The sequence below is a fragment of the Micromesistius poutassou genome (genome assembly GCF_964030765.1).
Source record: "Micromesistius poutassou genome assembly, chromosome: 16".
Classification (NCBI taxonomy): domain Eukaryota; kingdom Metazoa; phylum Chordata; class Actinopteri; order Gadiformes; family Gadidae; genus Micromesistius; species Micromesistius poutassou.
In genome coordinates, this window is record NC_140286.1 from 3,101,443 (window position 1) to 3,123,050 (window position 21,608).

General features: G+C 43.8%; 4 protein-coding genes across 5 annotated transcripts; 3 read left to right on the top strand and 1 right to left on the bottom strand.

Annotated features, from left to right (window-relative positions):
- The first annotated feature begins 95 nt into the window (after positions 1-95).
- LOC311360462 (E3 ubiquitin-protein ligase TRIM63-like) lies at positions 96-5,308 on the top strand. Of its 2 annotated transcripts, none has more exons than XM_084480539.1 (9): positions 96-383; positions 911-1,083; positions 2,282-2,459; positions 2,622-2,717; positions 3,067-3,300; positions 3,534-3,556; positions 3,867-3,991; positions 4,117-4,442; positions 5,190-5,308. In XM_084480539.1, exons 1-9 carry the CDS (start codon positions 264-266, stop codon positions 5,274-5,276), a joined length of 1,362 nt encoding a protein of 453 aa, XP_084336665.1. In that variant the 5' UTR covers positions 96-263; the 3' UTR covers positions 5,277-5,308. The 2 variants fall into 2 exon arrangements, with proteins under 2 accessions (XP_084336665.1, XP_084336666.1); XM_084480540.1 differs by having other exon boundaries at positions 4,120-4,442.
- Positions 5,301-7,856, bottom strand: LOC311360464 (corticoliberin-1-like). Its single transcript, XM_084480541.1, has one exon. The coding sequence runs from the start codon at positions 6,369-6,371 to the stop codon at positions 5,910-5,912; it is 462 nt and encodes a 153-aa protein (XP_084336667.1). The 5' UTR covers positions 6,372-7,856; the 3' UTR covers positions 5,301-5,909.
- A 1,556-nt stretch (positions 7,857-9,412) lies between these two features.
- adhfe1 (alcohol dehydrogenase iron containing 1) lies at positions 9,413-15,293 on the top strand. Its single transcript, XM_084480928.1, has 14 exons — positions 9,413-9,548; positions 9,716-9,753; positions 9,853-9,902; positions 10,022-10,075; positions 10,312-10,466; positions 10,901-11,097; positions 11,704-11,781; positions 11,869-11,974; positions 12,675-12,827; positions 13,186-13,284; positions 13,758-13,836; positions 14,006-14,102; positions 14,411-14,568; positions 14,799-15,293. The coding sequence occupies exons 1-14, from the start codon at positions 9,496-9,498 to the stop codon at positions 14,880-14,882; spliced, it is 1,401 nt and encodes a 466-aa protein (XP_084337054.1). The 5' UTR covers positions 9,413-9,495; the 3' UTR covers positions 14,883-15,293.
- A 1,007-nt stretch (positions 15,294-16,300) lies between these two features.
- Positions 16,301-18,555, top strand: LOC311360815 (uncharacterized protein; the record flags this gene model as incomplete). The annotated part of the gene is made up of 5 exons (XM_084480910.1): positions 16,301-16,475; positions 16,758-16,810; positions 17,400-17,567; positions 18,088-18,182; positions 18,336-18,555. 5 exons carry the CDS (start codon positions 16,301-16,303, stop codon positions 18,553-18,555), a joined length of 711 nt encoding a protein of 236 aa, XP_084337036.1.
- Positions 18,556-21,608: the final 3,053 nt, after the last annotated feature.

Consider the following 21,608-nt stretch of genomic DNA (forward strand, 5'->3'; position numbering starts at 1 on the left):
TTCATATATGGGCATGTAAGCATGGCAACGCTTGACGTGGCCTTTACTAAAAACAGCTCGCGACATTCACTGGACGAGACGCCGCGTGAAGCAACTTGGAGGACACCGTTTGCGAAACGTCCGACACTTCTAATTGCGAAAGTTCTTGGGGGATTTGGCCCCTGAGTTGACCCGAAGAACGCGACAACGGGTCCACTCCACTTCGAACGGGTTTCATGAGCTAATCTCTGGGGATTTGACGTTCCGCTCAACTTGATTAAACGATGGACAGCTTGGAGAAGCAGCTCGTCTGTCCGATATGCCTGGAGATGTTCACCAAGCCGGTGGTGATTTTGCCGTGCCAACACAACTTGTGCCGAAAATGTGCCAACGATATTTTTCAGGTAGGTAGGGAGTTACGCACCAGAGCGAGAATACATTGTGTTTTCAGTCTCGTATCCTGATAATAGCCTCTTGATGCCAACTTGGTTTTAAATTGGCCTACCGTACAGTAGCGATGTGATTAGTATTTATGACCATGTAACCAAGTCATAAATACTTAGCCTGTTTGCCTAAGTAGCCCTTTGAGACTGTAATGGTGATTAAGGGCTATACAAATAAAATTGAATTGAATGTACAAATAAATGTATGTGAAACTTAAGAGACTCTACAGTAGCGGCTAACGATTATAAGTACACAGTCACACCAGTATAATGCTATAACGCAGGCCCTGCGATTGGGCCTACGTAGGTCCTGTTTGGACCACAAAGTAGTTACTACTTATACTACAGCAATCAAATATTTTGGGTTATATATGTCAGCCTCATTCTGCAGGCAAAGAAAAAAACTAGTCTTCCTCACCACGACAAAGGAAACATTCTTTAGAAGGGTTCTTTTTGGTTTCAAAATTAATACCTTGTGGATGTCATAGGCATCCAACCCATACATGTCGACGAGAACCGGGTCTACCGTTTCGTCCGGAGGGCGGTTCCGCTGTCCGTCCTGCAGGCACGAAGTGGTTCTGGACAGACATGGAGTCTACGGACTGCAGCGCAACCTTCTGGTGGAGAACATCATCGACATGTACAAACAGGGCTCCACCAGGTGAGGGATGAATGGCTGTTAGGTGAGATATGATTGGCTGCTTGGTGAGAGTTGATGGGCTACCAGGTGAGATATGATTGGCTGTTAGGTGAGAGATGGGCGACCAGTTCAGAGATGATAGGCTACCAGGTGAGATATGATTGTTAGGTGAGATATGATTGGCTGCTAGGTGAGAGTTGATAGGCTACCAGGTGAGATATGATGGGCTACCAGGTGAGATATGATTTGCTGCTAGGGGAGAGTTGATAGACTACCAGGTGAGATGATAGGCTACCGGGTGAGATATGATTGGCTGTTAGGTTAGAGATGGACTACCAGGTGAGAGATGATTGGCTACCAGGTGAGAGATGATTGGCTACCAGGTGCATACCAACGTGTAGACTATCTTACAGACCACACAACCTCCAGATTGTAGTTGGTTACCGGAAGAGTAAACCACCTTAACAGACACTTTTATCAGATACAACTAGATGTTTAGACTGTAAAAGGACGTCCAGATGATTTTTGGTTACCTGTAATGTGGACCTACTCACCAGACACCAGATTAAACAGTATGTGTAGAACAGAACAGGACCTCCAGATGATGGTTGGTTACAATTAACAGCAGTCGAACTTACCAACTACTTACCCTGGCTGATTTTCATTGTTAATTGATCACGTTCGGGCTAACCCACCAGCTACACCCAGAGAGTGGTGGCTCGTTGTGACCAGGCCTGTTGGTGTTATCTCTGAGGCCACGCTTCATAGCCAGACCCCTATGGAGCTATTTATATCTTTAGGGCAGTGGGGCAGTCAAACACCAGGGCCTATTTTTATGTGGGACATGAGGCGTGACTTCACTAGACCATCCATGCTGTCAGCTGCTTCAAAACACACACACACACACACACACACACACACACACACACACACACACACACACACACACACACACACACACACACACACACACACACACATAGTTCTACTGGTGGAGGCTGGACTCTGACAGTACAAACCAAGTGTTCTACTGGTGGACTCTAGGAGCTGCCTATTACAACACTGTCTTCTACTGGTGGACACTGGGAGCTGCCCAGTACAACCAGTCTTCTTCTGTTGGGACACTGGGAGCTGCCCAGTACAACCCAATTCCTCTGGCAGGGAGGAACCTGGGTCTGCTGGGTCTCTACCTCATCTCCTCAAGTCTCTCCTCCTGCAGCCCCAAGGAGGCGCCTCCAGCCCAGCCAGAGCAGCCCTCCTGTGAGGAGCACCCAGAGGAGAAGATAAACATCTACTGTGTGACCTGCGGCACCCCCACCTGCTCCCTGTGCAAGGTGTTCGGCAGCCACAAGGACTGTGAGGTGGCTCCTCTACACAACATCTTCCAGGAACAGAAGGTCTCACCCACTCCATTAGCTCCCTCTAGTTAAGTTATTGTTATAGCTTAGTTATTTATAACACTACTGTGTGTCTGTGTGCGTGCGTGCGTGCGTGCGTGCGTGCGTGCGTGCGTGCGTGTGTGTGTGTGTGTGGGTTTGTGTGCGTGTGTGTGTGTGTAGGCTGAGCTGACAGACTGTATCTCCATGCTGGTGGGGAACAACGAGAGGATCCAGGCCATCATCTCTCAACTGGAGGGGACCTGCACAACTGTAGATGTAGGTGCACACGCACACAAACCCACCCACACATAAATACACAGACAAACACACATGCATGTACATATCAAGCACATGCCATGATCACCACACACTTGCATGACACAATTAGGGCAAATAAATGCAAAAACCCATGCATGCTTTTTCGGCTAGGCAATCTAAGCAAGTTGTATGGAAAGGAATTGGAGTCAAAGTAATAATACTGAAATGTGACAGGCATAGGGGGGTGAAGAGTCAAATCCATTTTTAAATAAGGTAAAGTTAAAGCAAAAAGCCCCTCTAATGTGTCTCTGAAATAAAAAACACAACACTATGTGGTGCGTGATGGGACGTCACTCCACCGCTGCAGGAGAACGGCCGCAGACAAAAGTCCAAGGTGTGTGAGACCTTTGACCACCTTTACGCCATCTTGGAGGAGCGGAAGGGAGAGATGAGCATGCAGATCAATTCTGAGCAGGAGGAGAAGCTGGACTACATCCGCTCCCTCCAGAGGAAGTACACGGAACATCTGGACAACATGGCCAAGGTCCTGGAGACCGGGATCAACACCATGGACGAGTCTGAGATGGCCATCTTCCTGCAGGTGAGGATGTCTGTCTTCCTGCCAGCCTGTCGGTCTGCCCCTCGATTTATCTGTCTATCTATCCATCAATGTATCATTTTATCTACTCGTCTGCTTCTGTACCTGGCGTGGCAGGTCTGTCTGCCTGCTTGCCTTTCTATCCATCACTCTTTCTGTCAAAAGAGTCATTTTATACAGCACAGGATCAAAGTCCTCCACAGGGATGTAACTCAGGGTCTGTCTTCTCTCCTCAGGCTGCTAAACCACTTCTACAGAAGTAAGTCAGTTTAAACCTCTCTTACAGCATGCTCCATCAGCATTAATCAGTTTGAATCAGTGATTCAGTTTAAGGTTAAATCAGCCTGCAGTGAAAATGATATGTTGTGCTCTAAATCATGTTCAGTTTGTTGTTGCAATTGAATTGTTTGTGGCATGAGATAAGATACACACATATACCCACACACAAATATACACACACAGAGCAAGGACACTCGAAGGGTCAGGGGTCATGGCCATATTGACGCGATGAGTTTGTGTTGTGATGTCATGAGCGGTAACGAGGTCATGGCGGTGATGAATGTTGACAGGATCGTTGAGGGCACGAACACCTCCCACCTGGATAAGGTGGAGCGCGGCTACGAGAACATGTCTCACTTCACCGCTCACCTGGAGAGAGAGAGGCGGGCCCTGCAGACCATTGACTTCCTCAAACGTGAGGAGACATGCCGTCCTCTCATCTCACACTCATGTCATGACGTTCTTTTGGATGTTTCCATGACGCGCTCCCTTTTGTATTTGTATTAATTTACCCAAAATATTTACATTTCTTTCTGTCAGTAGATGAAGAAGAGGATGATGATGAGGAGGATGCAGTGGCAGAGAGGAGAGGACGGACAGCGAGGGGCGGTAGTGAGACCTCCCAGAACGCAGTGGGCACCGCGGCTCCACCGCCATCACTCGCGAAGCAGCCAACACGACCGTCAGCGCACACACCCCCTGCCCAGGTCCCTGGCCCTCTCCACCCTGCTCCTCGCCTGGAGACCCCCGACACCAGCCTTCTCCGGGCCCCCAGCCCCAAGAACCCTGGGCCCAACCCCCCTTCCCTTCCCACACCCCTGGGAACGCCCCATGCCATGCCTCTGCCGACAGGGAGTTCTGCTCAGGTGAGAGGAATCCCTGGAAAAGGGTTCTACCAGAGCGCAGAGACACACCCACCTTAGACACACCCACGTAGGAACTACTTGAGCTATGTGTTGTGTAATCGTCTGTGATAAGACCGCCGGTTCATCCAATCCCCTGCCAGGGAATTTTTTATAGTGCCTGCCCTTCTCCAGTTCCCAAGGATGACTTTGCAGACGGTTCTGTGTAACAAACTATCTCTGCCAGCCTGGGTAGAGATGAACACCAACAGATATCTGTGTGATGTTTTGGGCATATCAACCTAACCGGTAGAGAAACATTTCTCTCGAGTTGTGTCTCTTGGGTATGAGGTATGACAGCCAAAGCATTGTCAGATGGCCAATAGAAGCAGAATGATACATACGTTGTACATTTACACAGAGAATTTTTCCAGAAGATCAGAAGGGTAACTCATGTGCTGCATACATTTGAATGATTATGGCGTAATGGCTTCATATATGGCATGTATCTGATCTGTGCTCCAATGGGCCGGGCTAAGTTGTCCTTCAGAAGGGGGAAGCACATGCACTCAGATGTTTATTATTTAACATAATAAATTCTAAACGGATCCTCCGTCAATTTAGTTAGTATAATTATCATTTTAATGGTGAGTAGCAGTTTATATGCGTTTACGTATTCTTAGTTAACATTTTAACATGTTTGTTTGTTTGTTTTAACAAACGTAGCATTAGCCGTTGACACACGGCTTAACCAATGTCTCTTCTCTCCAGGCTCCTTCTGACGCTGGCGCTCAGAACGCCGACACGGAAGACGGACCGCGCCACGTCTTCTCCTTCTCGTGGCTCAATCAGAAATAAAACCATTCTTCTCTCCAACTCGGCTAAATGGACACACCGAGACTTATCTCGTGCTTCTGTCCGTTGAAATCCAACACTGTATAGCCTACATCACGTCTGTGAAACTATTTCTATAATTGTACAAGGGGAGATCAGTGCGTAATGGAACGCGTCCGTGCGTAAAGATTGCGTAAATGACTGGTAGAGGACACTGGCTTTCAATAACCGAGGCGACACGTGAATCAGCAATGAACATTGAGAAATATTTTATTACAAATAAGAGATATAGCCTGAGCTTCTTCTACATTTTATATGGATCCTCTAATAATTTTGTGATACAAGACTTGGTAACATGGGTTTTAGAGGGAAGTATTTATTTCGATAGAACAAAATGTAACCATAACAAATGCGTGATTCAAATGCAACTGTGTATTCAAATGCAGAATTAAGGCTTTTAAAATAGTTGCAATAGTTAGGAAGCCACCAGGGACACGATCCTATAACGCTTCTTTTTACAAACCCGTGCAGCTTCTACGTCTGACAAATTAAAGGACCACTTAGTTGTGGTATGTAGGCCTATTACACAAAAACAATACAGACAATTATTTAACAAGTCTCTTACGAAAAGAAAAAAATGGGTTGGTTCTTCCAAGCTTATTTGCCAAATATGTCCATCATTTTGCGGTTGTCATTGGCCTGCTGGGCGAGCTGCTCCGCTCGAGCCATCTCCAGAACTTCTCGGAGAAGGTGGAAAGTCAGGTCCAGGGAAATGGGTGGATCGTCGGAGCGCTTTTCTTTCTCTGCTGAATCTTCCTCCTGCTGCCCCTCGGAGCTAGCGACCTTCCGCTGGGTGAGCTGCAGCTGCAGGGCGCGGTTGACTGTGGCGGCTGGGGACGGGCCGTGTGACCACAGATCCGACCTGACAGGAGAGGGGTCTTGTTTGTTATTGTCCAACTGGATGGAGTATTGCTCGCCGAGCCGAAGGAGGATGGGCAGGGGCAGGTGCTGAAGTCTGTCCGATAGGCGGGTTCCGGTCCGGCTCTCTACGGCTCTGCACTCATAAGCGGGCTGGCAAGCTCCCAAAAGAGCCACGGCACAAACCATCATGAGCTTCATCTCTGCAGAAGGAGACGGGAGGTTGGAAGTTACCAACCACGAGAAATGCACGTTGGAATATGCCTTGTGGATTTGGATTGCCAAAAGTGTTTATTTTTTATGTTTTGTATTTTAACAATAAATTGAGCAATGCATCAATTAGAGAAATGCAACTAATGGTCTGGTATCTTCAAATTGAAAGCTACTGTGCAAACTAAAGAAAGGCTAATCGGATTATTTAGATAGAAAATATGAATCGGTCCATCCATTCATCCAGAGGTTTGGTTACCTGAGGTGAACTGCACACCGCTTCCTCCAAATCTTGAGGTGGGCTACAACCGGTCGCTTTTGTTTATTTATATAGACCTCGGTCCGTCTCATCATCAAGGAGGGTGCCTACGCAAGTGCTAACGTAGACCTTGCAGCACCTGAATTCAAATGTCCAATGTATGGATTCCTTCTATTATTAGCACATTTTGAGTGTCAGTTCGTGGGCCGTTCTGGTATTGTCCGATATTCACATAGAATATCTAATTGAAACTATAATATTTAATTATTGGCCCAGTAATAAAAATAGGCCTGCACCGAATAAACAATAACTTCTGAAATGGAAAATGGTATCTGTTATAAAACATTTGGAAACATATTAAATCTATTCCAAGTGATAGGCTTTTTAATCAGCATTATCATCCCTATTTTATGAAAGTATTATATATATATTCATTTTTTTATTTTGTATTTGTACTGTTTTTCTTTTTGGTGGACAGCGAGTTTGTGAAGACAGCGTTTTCTAAACACGAGCTGAAACCTCCGAAGATCAGTGACCTTCTAAAGCCAAACCAACATAGATTCAATGACATTTCATCTGGGGAACGAATAACACTCAAATAAACATTTCAACAATACACAAACAGACACACCAACAATTAATGAACTAAAATATGGATGATATACGACTGGCTGGGCACCTACCAGCGTCCACCAGCAGAATACTGGTTGTACTTTGTAGCTATAGTTTCCACCCTTAGTACAGGGCAGCTTATGGTTCCAAAAGTAATACACTATGGTCACACTGGGCAGCATTCACTGCCCACCAGTAGAAGACTATGTTTGTCCAGGGCAACTCCCATTGTCCACCAGTGGAGGACTGTGGTTGTACTGGGCAGCTCCCAGTTTCCACTTATAGTCAATTATGGTAACACAGAGATGCTCCTGATCTTTCCAGAACAGAACACCAGTTGAATCAGATAAAAGCTGGCGTCTCAAAAGTAACAAGTCAAATAGTTTGGTGCTTGTTGTGCTGGCTGCTCCGTCATCCACGTCGCTCTCTGACCTTTAATCATTGACTGATGATGACAGCATGTCCATACGACACTCCTATTGGCTGGTTGCATTCAATTAGAATGGATGTCACACAGGAACTAGTCGTCCTCTGTTTCCCCTAATGAGCAAATAGACTAAACCAAAGACACAGGAAATTAGCCAGTTATTATTATTATTTATACCAATCGCAAATACGTATGAGTGTTTATATAATGTTCAATAGTGTGTGTACACAGTAATAAATATAGTAATTTGTATATTCCAGTGTATGTCTATTACTTCATACCAAGGGATGCTTGGAGAGTGTGAAGAGCCATCCTGGCTCTCTGAATCTGGTTATGACTCATGCAGCAAGGGCAGACGTGGCTGCACAGACCGGAACTCTATACTGGGAAACTAATAGACTCTAGATGCTTCCTAATTATTCCAAGTTCACTCAGAAAGTTTAAGTGTCAAGGCTCTGTTCTGCCTTGGATAGGCCACCCAAATTAACAAGCTAAGGACAGCTCACTGAGATGCCAATTAGTGGACAATAGTAATCAGCTAGGCGGACATACTGAGATCCAAACCTTTTTCACATTTGGAAAAGGTGTCACATTGTTGTTTAGCTGATGAGGACCGCAGAATAGAAGGAGTGGAACAATGGAACTCTACTCTATCACAAGAGCATGATGGTGACACCTTGGAGATGACATCATGGAGGGGACATCATGGAGATGAAGGTGACACCATATTGGGGACATCATGGATCTGACGTCATGAATGTGACACCATATTGGGACATCATGGAGGCGCCATCGTGAATGTGACATCAAGGAGGTGACATCATGAAGGTCTCCCATGGAGGTTACTTCACTATTGACACTATTGAAGTGTATCACGGCAATGATACCATAGAGGTGAAACCACGATTTTGCCAGGGATTACATTTTGTATACAGGCCAAGGAGCATAAGGTTTAGGCATCTTGCTCAAGGATGTCAAATAGACGGGATCGCTGGGGTTCAAACCTTTTGGCTCAGACTGGAACACCCTAGACACTGCATTTTCATCCAGATCACCAGAGGGTTTGCTCACCAAAGCGACGGCTGGTGTGTGTGTGTGTGTGTGTTCAGGGGTCACAGGAAGGTGAGGATTAGCCCGGTCTCCAGATGACCATGGCGACCAGATCACCTCTGCATCATCAAGACGACAGCGCAACCTTTAAGAGACCCGATGCCGGTAGCTGCATTCGGAATCCAATGCAAAGGGCAGAGATCAAGTTAGATCTGATTCAGGAGAGAGAGAGAGAGAGAGAGAGAGAGAGAGAGAGAGAGAGAGAGAGAGAGAGAGAGAGAGAGAGAGAGAGAGAGAGAGAGAGAAAAAAACGAACTTTAGTGGTAAGGCCATCCTCCTAAAAAAAAAACTTCCCCCACACAAAATGTAATAGCAGTTGGCAGTGTACAATTCAAACACAAAAACTCCCAGAACTAGGAGGACGCATTAATCAGGTTTTTATTTATTATTGTTTCTGCATCGTTTTTGCAATAATATATATTCGCATGCTAACAAACAGTATACATATAATCCGTTAATCTTTATTTTAAACAAATAAATGTAAAACAACAACAACCCAGTGTCTGTGAGTGTGTGCGCCTGCGTGCTGAGAGGAGGGTCTTCTCCTGGCCGGCTTTACAGTGAACTCTACCCCACATGTTATGTGCTCGGTGCTGTTGTTGGTGGGAGGAGGGAACTAAACGACGTAGAACCACAGCGCCTCACCGACGTTAAAGATCACCGAAACCGCATGAAAACATATCCCATTCCTTCGACACTCGACAGCAATGGCAGGACGTGACAGAATAGCCCACCTCCTTCGACAGCTCGAGAAAGCTGCGTAAGTGAAAGATTTTTTGTACTTCTAAGTAAAGAATGCAGCGGTTCGCGTACCGCGCAGTTCCGTAGTACTACTTGTAGGCTGAAACGTGCGTGTTTACGAAAGTGTAGCTCCAAATTTGACCTTTAACTGAACATTTTAAAAAGTTTTCTTTATGTTTTTTGCAGGTGCAGGTGTCCTGCACATTCTAACACGTATCACCAAGGTACGAGAAATTGAGCCTTCTTTCCTTCCGACTATACCTCCAATTTCGTAGTCGTCCGTTGTTCATAGTGGAATATTAATCTGTGTGTTCTGGGGTTAGGTGCTGGAGCTGCGGCTTGCACGGTCAGAAAAACCGACTATGCATTTGAGGTAAAGGAGATCACACGCGTGCACTCTTGCGTGTCCTACTGGAATTATAATGGTTGGTAAATAAACACCCGAGCACATTCTTACATATTTTATCAATGTTAATGTTTTCTTATTGTCAGATGGCCAGCTCCAACATCAGATATGGAGAAGGTGTCACCCGGGAGATTGGAATGGTAAAAGGACATCGTCATTAATTTAACAATTTTCTTACTAAAATAATAATCCCTCACACACGCATTGTAATTTACATACTGTTTTAAATGACGCACGCACACACACACACACACACACACACACACACACACACACACACACACACACACACACACACACACACACACACACACACAGAGGAAAAGACAATCTCACACACTTGTGTGCTGTAACATTCCCCCTGGTCGTTGTGTAGGACCTTCAGAACATGGGGGCCCGTAACGTGTGTCTGATGACGGATAAGAACCTGTCCGTTCTGCCGCCGGTGAAAGCCGTCCTGGAGTCGATGGCGCAGAACGGAGTGAACTACAAGGTGTATGACCAGGTCCGAGTGGAGCCCACAGACACCAGGTAGCGGCGTTAACCAGCAGGGGGAGACAACACATCGTAAACACATCGTTTCGCTCTGTGTAAAATCTCTCAATGAATTATGAGCCAGGTTTAACCATCGATAGTTAATAGGTATCTTATGCTCCAGAGGGAAGTGCAAAACCCATGCAACGTAACCCATTTGTTTACATCGGTCAGGCATTTAAACAGAACTGACCCTAATAAAAACAGCTACTACCTGTATTAACCAGGCTGTTAAATGACAGCTTTAATTACACAAGCACATTTTGTTCCAGTTAAGAGACCACACCAATTTGTACACTACCTTCATGATCATTATCATTACCCACTTATGAAAACTAGGTCACTGGTTAATGTTTGTCTTAACTCTTCAAGCCTTTACTATTGAGAATGCTAAAAGATGACTGTGATTTATAAATGGATCTCTCTCTCAGCTTTAAGCAAGCCATCGCCTTTGCCAAGAATGACTCCTTCGACGTCTATGTTGCGGTGGGCGGGGGCTCGGTGATAGACACCTGCAAAGCAGCCAATCTGTACGCCAGCCACCCTGAGGCAGAGTTTCTGGACTTTGTCAACGCTCCCATCGGGAAAGGGAAGCCTGTTACAGGCGTCCTCAAGCCTCTGATTGCAGGTACCAAGAAACGGCAGCGTGCTTTAGCGGCGTCCCCACAGACCTCAGATTAAGGCCAATAGCACGATTAGTTGAGCCACTGGATTAGGCGGCAGAAGGGTGCCAAGCTCAGTGTAGAGTGACCACAATGATGAACCCGTTGAGGGACATTGACTTAGGAGTTTGAGTTCTGATTGGCCTTGGTCACTGGTATAAACACACAGCCGTATCATGTTTTTGATAGTACAACTGAATATATAAACTACAATTTTGTTCAGTAAAAACCAAAAACGATCAAAGTTTGTTTCATAATAGTAAAGTAATAATACACTAGTAACTGCAACCACATTTATACCACAATTCATTTATACCAGAATTCAACAAAGTGCTAACGTCATGTGATGTAGCAAATAGTGGCCTCTAATCATCTCATAATCACTTCTCAGCCATCGGAAAAGTCCCAGAACACACTTATTGATTGAGAGAACTTGTATTATTGAAAGGGAGGGGCTTATAACATAACTTGAGTCAACAAATTAGCTTGATCAAGAATTCAGCTGACCTATATTCACTAAAATGAGAGTAATAATATAATAAAGCAGAAACACAATTTCTTCCTCTCTTTAGTTCCCACAACAGCCGGAACTGGCAGTGAAACCACGGGAGTGGCCATTTTTGATTTTGAAGAACTGAAGGCCAAAACTGGTGAGTTTTAGTAAAACGGTTAAGCTCTGTTCCTAGACGCGTGGCTATGGCTGAATGTGAATATGTTGTTTGTGTTCTGTTGTCCAGGAATAGCCAGCAGGGCCCTCAAACCAACCCTGGGGATGGTGGACCCGCTCCATACACTGCACATGCCTGAGAGGGTCGCCGCCAACAGTGGCTTTGACGTGCTCTGGTGAGAACACTCAAGCAACAAGCAACTCTGGTTGCTTCCTCCTTCCTTCGAGGTCCCAGAAGTCTTTAGTTCTGATGAAGGTGTGCTGAAGCCATGATGACTTGTTGTACACTTTCGATAAGGGGCCACGTTGTGGTTTTGTCCGTTGGTCAGATGGACTCTTGACTCTGGAGGGCCTGTCTTTTAGAGTATTATTGTAGATCTTTATCCTTATATGGGAGCACTGGCCTTGAAGGTTTTAAGGTCTGTCTGGGGTCAGCAAACAACACCTGTCACTAACAAACCTTAAGGAGAGCAGAGGTCAGCGTCCCAGAGTTCGTCAACCTTCTTTCCTATTCAGATGGTCTGGAATCAAGTGTGAATGCTAACGCAAAACCACATGGATATGCCCTTTCTTCAAATACATGGAAACAGAGATTCACACTTCCACATACATTTTAGTTTATATATGTACTAAATGGTGTGCCCCTTGATAAAGCCAATGAGACTTTCTTGTAGGGCCTTTATTCACTGATAATAGAAAAATGAAAAAACCCAAACTAAGTATGTGAATAAATATCTAGCAGTGAAATGCTATGGGGGTGGACAATAACCAACCATCAATTTAACCATCACCCTAGGAGGGTAAAGGTAATGGGGGGTGGTCTGTTATCGTAAACGTTGATTTGTCTTAACCCCCCCCCCCCCCCCCCCCCACTAGCCACTCCCTGGAGTCCTACACCGCCCTGCCCTACAACATGCGAAAGCCCTGTCCCCCAAACCCAATCAACCGCCCTGCCTACCAGGGCAGCAACCCTATCAGCGATGTCTGGTCAAGACACGCCCTCAACGTGGTTGCCAAATACATGAAACGGTAGGACCAATCAGAAAAACCTAACAATCAGAATACATTACGTGTCATATACTTATGGAGTAAAGTTGCACTCTTTTAGAAGGATTGTTCAACATGACAAAAAATGTGAGATGCATTTTTTTTTCTTTTCTGAAAATGCTCACAGATTATGGATTGACAACCTCTACAGATTCAAGATAAGAACTGTCCAATAAAAACCAGCAACTATATACTGGTTATATATACTGAAATAGCATTTTGAGATTGTAGATGGAGTAGTACTCGGACTAAGTTGAAAGGTCCAGGTCACAATTCTTTCAGAGCCATCTCCCTTCAGGTGCTGTTCTATTCAGAGTTCTGCTCTGCTCACATATTCAAGGGCTGTTCGAGATCCAGAGGACCTCGAGGCACGTTCCAGCATGCATCTGGCCAGTGTGTTTGCAGGGATCGGATTTGGAAATGCAGGAGTTCATTTGTGGTAAGTCTAGTGCTGCTGAAGATCCTTCCAGCCTTCGCGCTACATTGAGTTAAGTGCAGGGCTGCTCAGCTGTACTCCTGAGCTGTAACTGGCCAGGTAGTCAGGGTTCAGGAGGGGTATGGCTACACTTCTGCCTCAAACCACCAGGGATAGTATGAAGAATAGGGTGTTCAACTCACAGACGTGAGTTCGAAAAAGGCATGTTTTCATCCCAAATGTACCTATAAGTATGTCATAACCCCTACCTGCTCAATTACAACTTATTCACTGCAAACCCCTTTGGAACCAAGAGTAAGTAAAAGCCCCTCCCCCTTCAACTTCTTAGTACTTAATAGCTTTACAATATTTTACCATCTAAAAGTACTCCATTTATTCTCTTATACTAATATATTATAGTGCTTATACCGTGTTTATCTTATTTGAAGTGGATCCTGTATGAAGTCACTGAATGGCTCTCTGTTAACTCTGTTTAGCCATGGGATGTCATATCCAATTGCTGGCAATGTCAAGACCTACAGGGCTAAAGGCTACAATGTGGACCACCCAGTAGTGGTAAGAAAAAAAAATTGTATTACCAACAGTAACTGTCCTTTATTAAGACTTCTAAGTATCTCCTTAAATATATACTTTATTCAATCCCTTTATCATCTGCTTTATTACAACCTTTTAATGTATCCTTAAAGAGTTGAGTGAAAAGCTGTGTGTGTTCATGTTCCTATAGCCTCATGGACTTTCTGTGGTCCTCACATCTCCAGCGGTGTTCAACTTCACTGCCCCCATGTGTCCAGAGCGCCACCTAGAGGCTGCTGAGATCCTAGGTAAATAGCAACAACTCCAACTTAAAGAAATATTATATAAAGTAGGATTTCACTTCCATCCTGAATTTCCTTCTGTCCCTATGATCTCCACCATATCACAGCTGCTCTGGTCATTGGGGTGCAGGATAGGCTTGTGGTTGGGGCATTCGAATCGTAGCCGAAAGGTATTGGGTTTGGATGTCCTAACCCCTACCTGCTCCTTATAGACACGTATCTGAATAATCCACTGTAAATCACTTTTGAAGTGTGCTAAATTACAAATAGTAAGGGGTGTGTATAGTAAGTGTGTGTGTGTGTGTGTACACTAGGTGCGGACATCAGTAGGGTGAAGAGGGAGGACGCTGGGCCGCTGTTGGCTGACACACTGCGCCAGTTTCTGTACGACCTGCAGGTGGAGGACGGGCTGAGTGCCGTTGGTTACACCAAGGACGACGTGCCCGACCTGGTCAAGGGAACCATACCTCAGGTACCAAGTAACACCTGGAGCCCCCAAGATGGTTCATACGGCTGCATACGTACTTAAAATGGGTTTGTCGCTTATTAAAATAAAGAGAGCTCCATGTTTTCAAACCATCCACCGTCAAGTGTATCAGGTGAACGATATAACTTGGTTATGCATATTCCACTTAAATGGCATTGTGAACACATTTGTAAAGGGCTGAAGATGTGACATCGCTTGCTGTCCTGTTCCCACAGGAGCGGGTCACCAAGTTGTCTCCCAGAGAACACACTGAAGAAGACCTGACTCATCTGTTTGAGGCCTCTCTTAAGCTCTACTGAATCTGGGTCCTGGGTCCGCTAACTCTGACAAGACGGATGAACACACGCACTCCACCATCTCACCGTCCAGTCTTTCTAGGCTTTTTGTTTTAATTATTTACATTTTGAATAATACAATTTTTAATATTTTTTAAATTAAATGAAAACACTGCTTTACTCAATCTTCTACAGTGAAGAAAACGCCTACCTCCTTGTCTTAAATGTTTTAATGTTTATTGAAATAATTGTTAAGGTCCTTTTAACATGTCATCTTGATTCAGGAATATCTTGTTATATAGTAGTATTTGCTATCCTTTCTCAGTAGGATCCTATCTTGGCCTGGCCTGGGATTGGCTGGGTAAAACTAATAAGCTCAATACTGGACCAATCAAAATCGTTTTGTGAACAATGGGTGTGGTTTATCTGACTTTTATACAATGCTAAATAAAGCTTGAATAGTCCCCGTTCTCCCCTCACTTGCCACTCTCACTGACCACGGCAGCCATAAATTGAGCCATCCCCGCCTGTTACAGACCAGCTTGATGTAGACTGACTATTTACTACTTTACTACTCCTTAATATTTAGGAATGGAATCCTTGACCCGACTAGACCATTAACTCATTAATCTCCACAGAATATGAGGATAAGACTGTGTTTAGTGGCTTCAATGCTCCATCCAGAGGGTTCAGCCAAGACAGATGCCATGACCCTGGCATTGACCTAGTGGCATGTCCATACTCAATAAGTAGGGGTGGCCCAGGAGTGGCACAGAACCAGAGCACAACAAAGAGCAGACCAGTACAGAGGATGTACCCATGACGAAATTAACTTGATTTATTTATGAGCCTGATTTTGTAGGGATATCTCAGGATTGCCAATCATATGTTGTGCCACCCCAGGCACGCTGCTGCTCAGATGGGGGCATAGCCCATGGGGGGGGGGGTTGTTTTGGCTGGTTTAATCATGAAGGAGTGAACAAATTTGCTTGGCACATCTTGTCTTGCATGCCTTAAAGAAGTGTAGCTAAGTAGTCTAAACCAGTGTCCAGATTAGGTGGCGGGGCTAAGAATGTCTCTCATCGTGATACCTTTAAGTGGTTTAACCTATGGGAGCAGAGCGATGCCCCTCTGAGCAGTGGGACTCCTGGAAGGGACAGGGAGCCAAGAGTAGTGGTAGAGTGATTCAGCAAACCACATGTGTTTCATACCAATGCTTGTAATCCAGTCCATCATAGTCATTATAGATGGGACTCTTAATTAATCAGAACTATGTGTATGGTATTTTTGTTAGTTGCCCATGACGTGGGTTATGATTCTCCATAGTCCCACAGGCCCCACTACCAGGAATTAAGCAAAAAAAAAAGTGTTTCTAGATTAGTGTATCTCTGCTGTATGGTTTGTGCTGCATGCTTTTCGGAGTGAGTTTGAAAAATAAATAAATGCACGCGCATGGAGCCCATCCAGGATTAGCGACGGCTGACTATTTAAAGGAGGCAGCGCGGCAGTGTTTGGACCGCAGTCTCAAGAGTCCAATACAGCACTGCAGCATGCAGCAAATATACATGCAGAGTGATGAGCAGTTTGAGGTCTTTACTACAGTGTTCTCTCCCAAAGGTGAGTTAGACCACACACACAAACACACACCCACGCATATATCCATGTATCCATCCTGTAGTTTGTGGTTCATGATGACTAGAGCCTTCCAAGTCCAGTTTAATATTGACAGTGTTTGTAAGGTTCAATCTAAACATCTGAACAAATGTCTATGTTCAAATGCTAATGAGTATGAGCATTTGATCATAGAAATTTGTGTACATTTATATATGTGGCGTCAAATGTTCTAGTAGTGGTTCTATTCTATTTGTGTGGCGTGGCTTAGCATGTCTTTCCCCCCAGTTGGCAGATCAAGGGTGAGACTCCGACCTGCAGATGAAGATAAGGTGAGTTCATTAGGTATCTGTGTGCTGAGTTAGACCGCATTGTTGGTTGTGGTGGTTATTCAGAAACAGGCGCTACATCACAAAGCATTTACTTTAAAAGTCACACAGATGGATGGAAATTAAAGTTAAAGCAGCTAATGGTCAAGTCCAGGTCCTAAATCACAAGAGTGGACTGGACAGCGGGTAGGACAAGATAGTGGGGAGGACAGGCTATAGGACAAGGGAATGGCTGGTTAGGGTTACGGCAGGTTGTTTAGCAGGGTGTATATACTAGCAAAATTGTTAAACCAGGTCGCTAAGTTTAACACTGATTTAACCAGCAAACGAGTCAAGACACAGAGTGAGTAACAGAGCTAAATAAGGGTAATCCATCTTTAATCCTTCAGTGTACTTCTCACTAGTGTTGTCCTGATAACTGATTGGCTTCTCTCGTTTATGCAGTCATGCCATAACAACTGATTAATGTTATGCTCTCACACAATGTAACCTAAATGGCCTTGCCTTGCTATTATTAGACAAATGGTGAGTATAGGGTATAATTCTTCTAATGGCCAATCAACATCATGGTTAAATATGGGCCCTTTAATTTGCTATTCAGGTGGTGGTGACCATTCACAATAGGGCCCAAGGTCCGGAAGAACTGGACCTGAGACAAGGTGATGTCATCCAGGTTCTGGTCAAAGAGGACAAATCGTGGTGGTTTGGACGTCTACCCAACGGAAACGAGGGCTACTTCCCATCAGCCTGTGTCACCACATGTGGGCCGGTACGTGTTGTTCTGTTTCTGAGTCAACCTGTGCAGTCCGACACTAGTGGAGTGTTGCTAGCTTGGAGCAGTGGTTTCTTCACTGCTCTCCTAGCACAGATCAGATGATGAGCTGCCTTGTTCCTGGACATCAAAACAAGGGTGACTCATTACAGATTCAAGGGATTTTTGATTATTTGGTGAAATGATCGCTCTGTAGATAATAGGTCAAATTCAGGATGTGTAATTGTGAAAGTTCTCAGTTCTCTTAAAAGTGTTTCGAAGTAGACACTAAAAGTATCTGGTTTCTTGGGTCAGACTGGTGTTCCTGAATGTCCAGCCCACTGTTTAATATTATAGTATAAAAAGACGCATGTCCCGTTTACATGTTCATGGGGACACATGCCATCTACAGGAAAAGGAGTGGCATATCGGAGTGTTGGGTTACAAATGGGGCTAACTTTACATAGAACTGGTTGAGGTTTGGTTTAAAAACACAAATGACTCACTCAAGGTATAATGATTGAACTTGTTTCAGCAGGATGGGGAATCAAGGGAAGCCACGCCCAACCTCTTGAGGAGAGCCTCTGTACCCGTTGTTATGGCAACCCCGGCCCCCCCCTGTAACCTTCCTGGGTAACTACACCTGCCCTTTCAGCATCAACGTTGAATCCACAAGAGCGATAAAATACCATTACAGTCACTGTGGAAGAAGTGATCAGTTTACACTATTTATATGAGGAAATCCAATGGTATTCAGAGCATAATCGCTTTCTCTCTTGGTTTTAGTGAGGGCAATGGGCTTGGAACGCCCAAGCTGTCCAGGAAGAACAGTATTCGGCGTGCCCTGGCACTTGACAGCTCTTCCATGAAGGGAGGTGGTGTTCTTCAGGGATCCCCCAGCCTCATCCACCGTGTCCTGGCCAAATCCAGGAGGAAGAGCTGCCCTCACCTCCCACCAGTCTCCGCAGAGCCAGGCTCCATCAACTCAGCCTACCTGCCTGAATAGGATGCCTTCAGAGAAACATTTAGCCTCAAGCATTTAGACTCTGAAGACTCAAGCACATTTCACTTTTCATGACAGAAGGATTGAGAAGGATTTTGAATTTTTGTGTCCAAAATAGACTCAAGTCCTATTTGAAGCGAACGAAAAAATATAGGCACGCTGCATTACGATCTCTTTCCTTAAATCAAATATCAGTGTTTCCCCTGTAATTGTGTTTTTAACAGTGATTCCTAAACGAGAACCTCTGTCAGGCCAAAAAACATCATGTGTAAAATTGAATACATGGTCTAAATCTCAACGAGTACTAGTGCATTCAATTTGTAGACGCTTTTTTTGTCTGCACAAGTATCCATCAATGTACACATATGGAAACTCAGTTTTATCTAGGGATGCACCGGTACCCAATTCACAATACAACCACCCGATACCACTTTACGCAATGTGATGTAACGTTGAAGAGCCAGTGAACCCAATTTTCCTATATGATCGTCAACATAGTAATTTATGCCATTTTATCACAGTTACTGAAGTAAGTCCCCAATTTAGTGAAAAAAGGTGCACTGGCAGGCTCGGTTTGTGTGGATGTGTGGAGCTCTGTCTGGGCAGCGGTTGACTGCAGTGTCTGAGAGAAAGTTTTGCTTTTTCAGAAACTTACTATGTACCGCGACAGTGTGTTGATAGTGAAGCTCCATCTGAGCAGCGATTTATGATTAGGATACCCGTACAACTATACTGTAATCGCTACAGTGTGTGGCACAATTCATAAACAACATCACTCATTATAACGCTCATACACAACAACAATACTAAAAAAATTATCACAACGTTTCCGTGGGGCGTAACCATGGTGATAACAGGCCATGCGTGCAACTGTAGTGGTAGTATTGAGTACTCAGACCGATACTTGGTATTGAGTACCCAAATGTAAGTGGAATCGGTGCATCCTTAGTTTTATCTGTATTATATACAGTCTATGTTAAGTCTGTTGAACCTGTGTTATATACAGTCTATGTGAAGTCTGTTTAACCTGTGTTATATACAGTCTATGTAAAGTCTGTTGAACCTGTGTTATATACAGTCTATGTGCAATACACCCACACTAGAGCTCTATTGGCCATGCAGTTCTTTATCTGCTTTTAATTGTTGTAGAGCTAGTTAGTGGGATACACCTCTAAACACCAACAGCGAATTTAATCCATTGGAAACATTTTGAAACGTTCTCCTGGGCAGAACAAATACAAAAAAGTAGTCCCTCCTGGCTGCCTGCAAAGTGTACGGCGGTTGCTATGCAACACACTGTAGCGTCCTTCAGAGAGAAGGCTAGAGACGGTAGCTTGGTTCGCCGGCAATTTAGCCTACTACGAGTTCACTCACCGTGTGCCTATTGCTTTACAACATTTCCACCCTCTCCAGCAATCAACATATTTTTAGGCTTCAGTGAACTATGCTATTGCTTTTATATATAAGCCACCCATTTTATAAACTGCTATACACACAGACTCATACCGGTGATCCAGTCTTGAGTTCACATTATATCAATTCGGAGCATGAATATCTGTTGAATATGGAATATGTTTCCATCAAAAATAATGTTTAATCCCCCAGTCAGTTACCACAAGTAGAATATAATTATGTGGGAAACACTGTAATGTGTAAGGTAAAGTTATAAAAGCGTTTAACATGCTCATAAGGTCATTTTTTACATGATTGTTTTAACCACGGATAACAGCGCTGGGCTACCCCACGATTGAATTCCCCTTATAACATTATCTACAGCTGTTTGGGTAGTCGACTCACTTAAATTCGGAAGTTAACGTGATGTTACGTGGGGATTCTAGTTTGATGTTCAACTTTTTTACCCCTTGCAAAACACAAAAGCGCCTTGAAAGGCGGGCCGAATTCCTAAACATTAGTATGTTGCATAGACTGGAGATTTGCAGATAATGGATGCAAATTGGATGCAACTTTGGTTTATTACCTTCAGAAGAGAAATTAAGATTTGTAGATTTGTTGTAACCAACCACTGCATTTAAATGTGACCAGCAGGGGCAAAGCATGTGTTATATACCATACCAGGAATGTACTGGACTAATACGGTTGGTTACAATGTAATGTTCCAAACTATTCTCAAAGCTGGTCAATAGTGTGAAATAGTTTGTAAGCAATATGTCTTCAGTAAGCTACTCTAGAGGCAAGATAACCTTCTAGTTCAGTTCAAATAAATACCGTAGCATGATCAAATATTTAAATAGTGTAGGTGACATTTGTACCTATATCTCTTTCAAAGAATAAATTGTTTGTGTTGTCAATATTCTGTCACACTTGGTGTCGTATTTTGATTCAGTTTTTTACCTCTGTGATACTTCAATGTGATGTATGTTGATTGCAAAAACTATAAATAAATACAAAAAAAATACAGACAAATCCTGCCTCTCATCTGCCTGCAACATAGCTTCTATTTGACTGAAGTGAACCACTGACTCTTAGCATAGAGCACTGAGTAATGTGTCACCTTGTGGCACCACCAGAGTCAGATTAACACCCATACATATAATCTATAATTTAATAATATTTATTTAGCATTCCAACATAACCCATACTACACCAGACAGTATTGTATAATTTATGTAAATTATGATGAATCATTGACAATTTATTTATTCCATATGACAAAGTATTTGACCGTGACATGTAGCAGTATATACTTGACGTTATCTTATATTAAAAATGTTTTTTAGGCAAACAATAAACCCAAACTTTACAGTGACCTGTTCAACATTCTATCAAAAATAAGATCTAAAATCCATTTAAAAACCGTATTCACAAGCAAAGGCTTCATTGAGGTAAAGAATGTTGTTTGTTTATCATTGTCAATGGTTAAAATCCTATAAATGATTTGGAATAAAAATGATTTTCTAAAAATAAAATAGAATCAAGCTATCCGTTTTAAACGAGAACTAAATAAATATTAAAAGTTTTGTATTGTTTATATTTATATAAAATTAAAAAAAACATTTGTCTAACACCGACTGGAGACAGAACTAAACATGTCTCCA

What these genes read in the sequence shown, in the direction of transcription:
- adhfe1 (XM_084480928.1), top strand. Translation starts at nt 9,496, where the DNA reads ATGGCAGGACGTGACAGAATAGCCCACCTCCTTCGACAGCTCGAGAAA. An exon ending in AGAACTGAAGGCCAAAACTG is followed by an intron (nt 11,782 to 11,868) that starts GTGAGTTTTAGT and finishes TCTGTTGTCCAG; the next exon opens with GAATAGCCAGCAGGGCCCTC. An exon ending in AATGCAGGAGTTCATTTGTG is followed by an intron (nt 13,285 to 13,757) that starts GTAAGTCTAGTG and finishes AACTCTGTTTAG; the next exon opens with CCATGGGATGTCATATCCAA.
- LOC311360462 (XM_084480539.1), top strand. Translation starts at nt 264, where the DNA reads ATGGACAGCTTGGAGAAGCAGCTCGTCTGTCCGATATGCCTGGAGATG. An exon ending in TACAAACAGGGCTCCACCAG is followed by an intron (nt 1,084 to 2,281) that starts GTGAGGGATGAA and finishes CTCCTCCTGCAG; the next exon opens with CCCCAAGGAGGCGCCTCCAG. An exon ending in AGATGGCCATCTTCCTGCAG is followed by an intron (nt 3,301 to 3,533) that starts GTGAGGATGTCT and finishes TTCTCTCCTCAG; the next exon opens with GCTGCTAAACCACTTCTACA.
- LOC311360464 (XM_084480541.1), bottom strand. Translation starts at nt 6,371, where the DNA reads ATGAAGCTCATGATGGTTTGTGCCGTGGCTCTTTTGGGAGCTTGCCAG.